This window comes from Silene latifolia, chromosome 2 (genome assembly GCF_048544455.1).
Source record: "Silene latifolia isolate original U9 population chromosome 2, ASM4854445v1, whole genome shotgun sequence".
NCBI classification, from domain to species: Eukaryota; Viridiplantae; Streptophyta; class Magnoliopsida; order Caryophyllales; family Caryophyllaceae; genus Silene; species Silene latifolia.
The window spans coordinates 18,454,848-18,464,925 of record NC_133527.1 but is presented as its reverse complement, the minus strand read 5'-3'; the positions used below and the strand labels follow the sequence as shown (position 1 = coordinate 18,464,925).

The 10,078-nt window shown below is 37.9% G+C and overlaps 1 protein-coding gene across 1 annotated transcript; it reads left to right on the top strand.

Moving 5' to 3' along the window:
• Positions 1-2,024: 2,024 nt before the first annotated feature.
• Positions 2,025-3,596, top strand: LOC141635407 (uncharacterized). Its single transcript, XM_074446706.1, has 4 exons — positions 2,025-2,334; positions 2,421-2,581; positions 2,881-3,095; positions 3,410-3,596. The coding sequence occupies exons 1-4, from the start codon at positions 2,025-2,027 to the stop codon at positions 3,594-3,596; spliced, it is 873 nt and encodes a 290-aa protein (XP_074302807.1).
• Positions 3,597-10,078: the final 6,482 nt, after the last annotated feature.

Below are 10,078 nucleotides of genomic sequence, written 5' to 3'. Positions count from 1 at the left end.
GGGTTGTCAATATTTTTGGCTTTTCCTTTTTTTGTTTCTTAGTGGTAAGATAGAAAATATAAAGATGCTGCGTAGATATATCGTGATGCTGCGTAGATATATCGTGACAGGTGGCAATTAGGGTATGAGCTGACTTGTCACTTCAATAGGGCTCAAGAAGTCTTTTTATGTTATTATATAGATTTGTTCAAGACTTGCTTCTGTCCTTGATGGTGGATGACATTTATGAACCGAGAGGCGAGGGTATGAATGAGAACATATCCGATATCCCTGTAATGTTATACTGCTTGTTTTATACCGTCGTGACTAACTCACTATACAAAATGTGTTAAACATAATATATTCTCCATGTTTCTTCAGTTATTGTGATTTCAACGTAAGCCAGAAGGGTCTGAATATATCAAAAGACATCGTATAGAAGTTTTTTTTCTCCCTAAGAAATGTAAAGATGCATCTTACTAAAATGATGCATAACAAAGATCTAAGAATAGAGAGGAAGTCGAAATTCATCTCTTTTTCTTTTCTGTATAAAAAAAGTGTACCTCCAGTCTCCAATGTGGAACGACGTTCATCCACACAATGGGGACGTGGGGTACGTACACGTATGACTTACGAGTTACGAGCTGTATAAGCCTCTTTCTTTCAATCATGTGCGTGTTTGATCGTACCCCGGAGTTTGCGTGGTTTCTTCCATACATTGTCATTGCTGTAGGATCATAATATGTTGAGTACCTAAGTGGCAGATCAGTGATAGTACATTTTTTTGAATCTTGGCTTGTTGCCGGCTTCAACCTCAAACGTTAAGTTAAAACTCAACTCTATAAAATAATTCGACCCGTGTTGTACGGGCCTAATAGGTCAATTGAGTGGGGTTCGGATTGAGTTAATTCGATTTTGGGGTTTTTGAGTTTGCAAGAATTGGGCTGGTCGGGTTGGGCCAGGTCACGGGTCATTTTCGAGTTGGTTGTTATAAAGTTATTTGGGATGATGGACACTAATTGATAATAAAAATTCGGGTCGGGTTGAATAGGTTCGGATGAATTCAGATCTCGGGTTAGATTCGGGTCCACAATTCGGGTGCTGGTCAACGTAGAATAAAGTTGGGTAGGGTTATTCAAACGAGACATTCAAACCAGGTCAGTTTTACCAGATTTATTTATCTCCCTATAATTAATGCTTTTAATTAATTTATCTAGAGACGGGTCATATACTCATATAGATCAAAGCACATTTGTGATTCCTTCTTGCCCAAAACATCTCCTCCTTGCTCAATTGTTCCTTTGCCAGCTTATACTTGTACACACCCCAACTTTATGTCATGGTAATTTCAATTTAGGTTTTTTTTTAATTATTAAAATTAATTTGAGAGTGTAGTTCTATCTTCTACTTTTCGTTTTATATTCAGAGTATTTTAATCAAAATTACGGTATATTATACCGTAATCAGAATAATGTATATTTTGTCTCACCAATGTTATAAGATCTTATGAATAGGTTTAGATCTTTGTAGTACTAAAAAATACGGTATTATTGTATTTGTTTAGTAATACGAACTACGAACATTATCAATACAGATGTCTTTATTAACTCTATTGGGACAGAGTGAGTAGTTCTCTTGTAATTTCTGTAGTTTTTGTTTTATACTCCGTATTACTGTTAGGTAATCACTTAAGAATTATGAAGCCGCAAAAGCGCGAGTGTAGTACTATGCAGATGCCGGCTGAGATAGGTTGAGTGAACTGCCAGATGAAGTAATTGTCCACATCCTTTCTTATATGCCCACTCTCGATGCTGTTAAAACAATGTTGATTCGTCCATTTGGAAACCTTTGGACTTTGGTTCATACTCTTAATTTTAATGTTGAAGAATTCCCCAATAGAATGGTTTCGGATGATAAATGGTTTGATGTTGAACGGTTCAACACTTTTGTTCACAATGTGTTGATGCTTCACAAAAGACCCTTCATTGATAAAATTTCATCTTAATTACAATAGTGAACGAATAGAGGCCGGTGATGATTTATCTATGTGGTTGAAGTTTACTTTAGATAAACAAGCAAAGGAAATGTATCTTTTCGATGTTGATCCTTACTTCAGTGAAAGGTCCAACTTTCCAACTTTCACGAGTCAATCCCTTGTTACACTTGAACTCCATGACTGCATTATCTATCGCCGATTCAAAGTGAACCTGGGATCTTTAAAGAAGCTTATACTTTGCCGTACTCGTATGCATGAAGATACATTCCAACAATATATTCGTGGATGCCCTTCCTTACAAGAACTACATTTTATGGAACCTCAAATAATGAAGCTGAGGTTTAGTGCTCCAAACATTCGTAAATTATCTCTGGTTCTTATAGAAAAGAGAAAATCTAACTATCGTTGGATTTTCCCAATCTTAAATCTTTGGATTTGGAAATAGATAGGATACCAATCGTCATTGATGTTTCTTCTATTCAAGATGTCTACCTCAAAAAGTTGTATGTTGATGCGGGTGATAAGAATGATCTTAGAATGTTTAACATATTTTTGGAGAAGATCTCACGTTGTGAAGCTTTCCGGTTATCACCTAATGCTTCGGAGGTAAATTCTTGGTCTTTCTTTTCGTTGGTTTATAACAGATGTTAGCTCAGGCATAAGTTTCAGCTAATATCAATGTCTTTCTATTTCAGCCATTCCTCCACGCAATAGATGATTGGCATGTTTTACAAATCAGATGGAAGCGTTTCGTTTTCCAATTGTAGATATTCTGTCAAAGCTGCCTCTTTGGCGTCTATCAATTGATGAGAAGTTCAAAACATTTGGAAGAACTTGATATATATACATACGCAACTTTGAGTTATACAAGTGTATGCAATATCCCTAATTTATTTTCTGGTCAGGCTTGGAAACATCAGCTTCATCTAGTTGATTTGCCAAAACTGAAGATTGTCACCTTTCATGGTTATGCAAAAACGTGGAGACATCAACTTCATTTAGTAGAAATGTTCCTCAAAAGCGCGACTATGTTGGAGAAACTGGTATTTTTTCCGAACAAGCCTCAATTAACAGTGACGGAGAAGCTGGAATTTGTTATGCATGTGTCGAGCTTCCAGAGGTCTTCACCAAGTGCCAGAGTACTCTTTATTTGAGTGGTATGCTTGCTTTTTATGATCCTGAGAGATCTTCACCAAGTGCTAGAGCGAATGAATGCGAATTTGCTTAAGCTTTCCCTAGAGAGTGAATGAAAACATATCCGATATCCCTGTAATGTTATACTGCTCGTTGTATACAGTCGTGTCTAACTAACTACACAGTTGGATGTGTTAACATAATATATTCTGTACCACGTTGTCTTTGAACTGATGATATAACTGTATGGAGTTAATTAGCTGATATGATTATGTGGCGTTAACATAATATAATCTACAGGTTTCTTCAGGTGTTGTGGTTGCGACTTGCGTCAAGTCAGAAGGGTCTAAATATATCAAAAGACGTACAGTCTCGTAATGAAGTTTTTTTGCTCATCAGGAATTGTAAAGATGCACTGAATGTGGATGCCATTCCTTTACAAGAACTGCGCATTGAGTATCCTTACGGAATAAAGAAGCCGAGTTAGCTCTAGTGTCATGCTAAATGCGGAGTAGTTCAATTTCAACGATAATGAACATAATTAGAAGATCTATTACTGCATCCCTAGTTGCAGTTATTCTTCGATTTTCGTCTTATCAGACAGGTAGGTGACGATGTAGACAAATCTATCTTCTGCACCATTTTTTTGTATGATCTGAAAATTTATGAGTCATCGCATACAAATGGAATCCCTTACTATGTGATCGCTTTCAGGGGAAGCTTAACCAATATAAACAGTGTAACTAGGGTCTAGGGACATTGAGCCGAATAAAACTAACTGTACGGGAACTGCTATTCAAGCAGTGTAACATATGGTTTTGGCAGCATTCTTTGGGGGCTGCCATGATAATCCTTTCTGGCAGGACATGGGCAATGTCGGGAACTTTATCACAAATCTTGAACCCACCTTACATTTCCGCCCCAGTTGTGAAAGAATCAAGGATGAACGACTGAAAGACGAGATTAGAGTTGTTGGCAATGTCATAACAGCAAGACTAGTGTTTGTTATGAATGTCACACAGTCAGGACATTAGTTATGTAGCAGAAACATGTAGGCAAGGGTGGTTTAGTGGAGGTAAACCGGATTCTATTATTGGTTATTTTTAATTTTACACGGGACAGACCCAAGTTACACCTTGACTTCTCTTGATACACCCGAGTGTGGGTCAATACACTCATTAGTTCATTGAGTTACACCCTACGAGGTTGAGATGCACCTTTGACTGCTCTTGATACACCCAAGCACCTTCAATTAGGCTTCAAAACTTCAACTCTTCACTTGTAATGGGTTCCGGCCTTCACTCGATATCCAATGTTACCTAGAAATTAAAAATGCGTAAAATAATACAAAAATCTAGCAATCCATGGGTGAAATCCATAAACGCAAATTAATCATAGAGCAAGGGTATTTAGCATAGAGCAAATGAAAAGTGGTTGTGAGAGGTCACAAGCAAAACTTATTGCTTCAAGTTTAGGGCTAAGATATGAAACTATAAAAACTAGAGTATTTACTTTCAATATTATCAAAATTTTCAATTCGTGTAAGTTTTTTTTTTCAATTGGTTTAAAGGAGCCATCAGAGTGATTTTGATGCTGATGAGCGAGGTTTGAACCAGGTCATAAATACCGTCGCTTGTCCGCTCATAATTTTACCAATTGAGTAAGTTGACATACATATGCACTTCAGGTCTTTAGTTCATTTGACTAAAATTTAATTCAGGTTCATTCATTAAATTTAGTTTAGTTTAGAGAACTTCGGTCCAAAACCCCGGCCCGAGTCCTAGCACTAATCAATTTCCTAAAGTCAAAGATGACCTCGGCAAATAAGGGAGTTAATAACAATAGGATAGATATTCTTTTCGTGACAATGCAAACAAATTATAGGGACTTTAGGTTAGATAAGCTCCAAGCCTCCAACCGTGATATTGATTGATTCGTTAGGATCTCAAACTCTTGGAATGGCAGCTTATCGAATCCCATCAGACGTGATCATCGAAATACTGGTTTGTCTTCCAGTGAAATCACTATTACGCTTCAAAAGCGTATGCAAAAATTGGTGCACTCTCATCAATAGTCCCCTCTTTATTCAACTCCATCATAACAAATCCCTCGTATTCAATTTTCGACATAATCATACCCTTTTCTATACCAACAACGATTCCCTTTGTGTTGTTGATGATATTTATCGCCCCTTGAAACCAATCAAAATATATTGGCCTAAAAATATCGTAAGAAACCGTGACTATCTACATACTGTAGGGTCGTGCAATGGCTTGGTTTGCCTATGCGTTGCTGCTGACGGGCACGCCTATAATTGGAAGGTTTCGTGCTTCCTCATATGCAACCCTTCAACACAAACTTTTAAATTCAAACCAAACATCCCTTTCTCGGAGTTGAATTGCTTGGGAAGCAGGGAATTAACATATGGTTTTGGTTATGATGGTAAACATGATGATTATAAGATCGTTGTCACACGCAAAGTTTGGAAAAAAGATATGGGAGTTGATGTGTATATGTATAGTTTCAAGGCTGATTCATGGAAGTGCGCTACTCATATTCCTGCTGAAGATTCGTCAAAACTACACAGCCGTGTAGTATGTGCAAACAACATGCTATACTATAGGAGTTTTGTTTATTCACCCGTTGGAGTCAATGACTATCGAAATTATAGAATAGCGCGTTTTGATCTTTCCTCCGAAACATGGAGGGACGACTTAAGGTATCCTGTTCGAGTACAGGATTGGACATATGTTGACCTTGGTTTGTTGGATGATTGTTTGTACCTACGTCTTGGTGCAAGTTATTATCGGCATAACGCATGGGTCATGAAAGGATATAGACATGAAGAGTCATGGAGCATGCTTGAGTATAATATTCCAGAAAATTTACATGATTATACTCTTGTTTCGGCTTCAAAGGAAGGACCTCTTCGTTTACTGTTTGTGTGCAAATATTTTGATTACGCTGCCACCCATCGCATAATGTGGCATAATCCACATGATGCCACAACCGAATCATTCAGAATACAAAAATCGTCGTCATCAGATACTTCACTCGATCTTTGTCTTACAAGTCTCGTTACAATTCCAGGGAGCTCCTTCAATTATAAAGCGAGTCGGAAACGATTGAGATGAGAACAAAATCATCAATTGTATTTCTGTTTGCTTGTTCATATATACAAAACAACCTTGCTTGTTCCTCTTTCCACAGAGAATCTATAGCTTGACCGTTTGGTCCGAGTCAGATGAAATTGTCAGGAATCCAGTTAATTATTTTATTTAAGTTACGCGTTTTATTTGGATGATAAGCAGATATTAACAAGTGTCGACAATAGATCGGGTTGGATTTGTTTACAAGATGATCGATAACTGAAATTTCAGGATACAAAGTTAATATACACCGAGTACTTTTTTGTTCTGATCATTTGCTATCAGAATACAATACAGGTGCTCAATTGATTTCGTTCTAATCAGAAATTTACTGAAATTTCTGTCCTGCAATATAACTGGTTTTAATTTTGAGATCTTATGTTTAATGTTTCCTTTGGTTACTGTATGTCAAAACAATGTTATGACATGATGTGGCATGAAAATAAATTTTAGTAATAAATTTTAGTAAATGATTAATATACGAAGACAGCAGCTAGTTAAAAGCAGTTCCGGAGCATCACAGGTTGTTTTACTTCTATGGCTTGTTGGGTGGTATATATTTGATCGCTTTGTGCAGGTATTGTTGGTTGGTTTTGATGTTTAGTAGAGTTGTCGGCAATGTCATAACAGCAGGGCTGCAAGGCTAGCGTTTGCCATGAATGTCAGATAGTCTGATCAGAAAAGTCCATCAGTCAGGACATTATTCTCTTAGTCATCAGATTGGATTCAAGAATACATTATATTTGTTGATCCTTGAGATCATATATGTTTCGATAATATATTTGTTGATCCTTGAGATCATATAAGTCGATCAGTTGGGTTATCATCGTTAAAGTACTCGATAATTATTGACAACTCTTGCTATATCCTACATTATCAGTCTTTCTTGGGGATTTGGCTACACGTGCATATCGAACATCCTTTGCATCCAATATACCCTGGATCGGTTCCGCCACTTCAGAAGTCCTAGAATACAAACGGTCTCTGGCATCCAACCTGGAACAAACCCACCAGACTTGTGCCACCCAACCCGATAATGGTCCATTGTCCCACAAGTCCTATGATGCCTTTCATCCATTTAACCCTGGAGAGTTTCATGCCTTACCGTCTACAACTTCAAGTCTTGGGCCTGGTGATGCATCCTCAAGTCTAGCCCAAGTCGACCGTTGGGCTCTGATACCACTTTGTTGTGCGGAAGCGTGAATACCTCGTGTTGGGCCTTTGCTGGATCTGAGTCCACTATCTATAATAGTACGATATTGTCCCTTTGGGCCAAGCCCTCACGGATTTACTTTTGGGCTCCTTCCCAAAAGGTCTCATACTATTATATTTTGCAAACACGATCGTCCATCTTTATTCTACAAATGTAGGACATGAGTTTGCACCCTAACAAAATCCTTATAGTAATTCATCAAAGGGCGGAGACTCTTACTTAGAAGTTGGTCTTCATTTACCAAGTCCACACACGTAGCATTGTCCATATTAATGAGGAGCTTATCAATACGGAGATCCCGAGCTTGTTCCAGTCCTTTTGCAAGCGCTAGAAATTCTGCTCTCATCGAAGTGCAGATGCCACAAAAAAATTATTACGCTGATAAAAAAATCACATGCACTATTTCGAAAGATTCCGCCACCATCAACTAGACCCGGATTACCTTTTGATACTCCATCCGTATTTAACATCACCCAACCATGGGAGGGAGGAGTCCATCGAATAAAAACTTCATGTCGTGCAGTACAGGACTTTTTTAGAATTGGCCAACTTCTCAAGCAAGTTAATGCCACAATGGTGACCCTGATTCCAAAGGTAGATAGGCCATCCACAGTCCTTCAATTTAGGCCTATTGCCTGTTGTAATGTAATCTATAAATGCATTTCTAAAGTTCTCTGTAACAGATTGGCTATAATTCTACCTGAGGTGGTTTCACAAAACCAAGGGGGCTTCATACAGTGGAGGAGTATTATGGAAAATATCCTGATTTGCCAGGACATTATCAGGTTGGAAAATAATCCTTTCTTGCAGGAGATGGCAATGTTGGGAACTTTATCACAAATCTTGAACCCACCTTACATTTCCGCCCCAGTTGTGAAAGAATCAAGGATGAACGACTGAAAGACGAGATTAGAGTTGTTGGCAATGTCATAACAGCAAGACTAATGTTTGTTATGAATGTCAACACAGTCAGGACATTAGTTATGTAGAAGAAACATGTAGGCAAGGGTGGTTTAGTGGAGCTAAACCGGATTCTATTATTGGTCATTTCTAATTTTACACGGGGCAGGCCCAAGTTACAGCTTGACTGCTCTTGATACACCCGAGTGTGGATCAATACACCCAGGCCAGTAGCTCATTGAGTTACACCCTACGAGTTTGAGATGCACCTTGACTGCTCTTAATACACCCAAGCACCTCCAATTAGCCTTCAAAACTTCAACTCTTCACTTGTAATGGGTTCCAGCCTTCACTCGATATCCAATGTTACCTACAAATTAAATGCGTGAAATACTACAAAAATCTAGCAATCAATTAGAGTGAAAGCCATAAGCGCAAATTAATCATAGAGCAAGGGTATTTAGCAAATTCATCAAAATTGGGATATGATGGATTAATCATAGAGCAAGTGACATAGCAAACGAAAAGTGGTTGCGAGAGGTCACAAGCAAAATTTATTGCATCAAGTTTAGGGCTAAGATATGAAATTATAAAAACTGCAGTATTTATTTTCAATATTATTAAAATTTTCAATTCGTGGAAGTTTTTTTTTTTCCTGTTTAAAAGAGCCATCAGGGCGATTTTGATGCTGATGAGGTTTGAACCAAGTCATGTGTACCGTCGCTCGTCCGCTCATAATTTTATTAACTGGCCTCGTTTGGTCGCCCACTCAATTCATGGGAATTTTAGAATCCCATGAATTGGGATATTTAGGCCTCGTTTGGTTGCCATACGGGAATTAATTTCCCATGATTTTACAAAACACGTGAATTGGTCAATTCACGGGAATTGCCCAAAACTTGTTTGATTGGCATCCGGGAGTTGGATTCATGTGGGAGTTTCCAATTACCTAGGGGGGAGCTAGGTAATTAAACTCCTTCATAATGGAGGAATTGAGAACCCCTAGCCCCTAGGAAAATGCAATTCACGTGATTTTGGGCAAACAAATAATCTCCATTTTTCCAATTCACCCATTTTTAATGGGACAACCAAACGACACCTTAGAGGTTGTTTGGGTAACCCCATTTTTTGTAAGATTGGAGTTTAAAACTCATAGGGGTTTCCAATTCCTACATGATAGGGAAATTTAACTACCTACCCCTTATGGTCATTGGAAATTATTAGGAAAGTAAAACTCAAACCTGAAAACCCCAAACGGATTATTGTAATTCACGTGAATTTTGATGTAGGAATTAAACTCTCGTGCATTACAAATTAACACATCAATTGAATTCCCGTATCAAGCAAACGAGGCCTAAATCATTTGACATACATATGCACTCCAGGTCTTTAGTTCATTTGACTAAAATTTCATTCCGTCCATTAAATTTAGTTTAGTTTGGAAACCCAGCCCCGGCCCGAGTCCTAGCACTAACCAATTTCCTAAAGTCAAAGATGACTTCTGCAAATAAGGGAATTATAAAAAATAGGTTAGATATTCTTATCGTGACAATTCAAACAAATTGTTATACGGACTTTAGGTTAGATAAGCCCCAAACAAGCCTCCAACCGTGATATACTAGTTTTCTTGCCCGTGCGTTGCACGAATATTAAAATAATGTGTGATAAATTTCACAATAAAAAGGAATATAGACATATAGTACATCA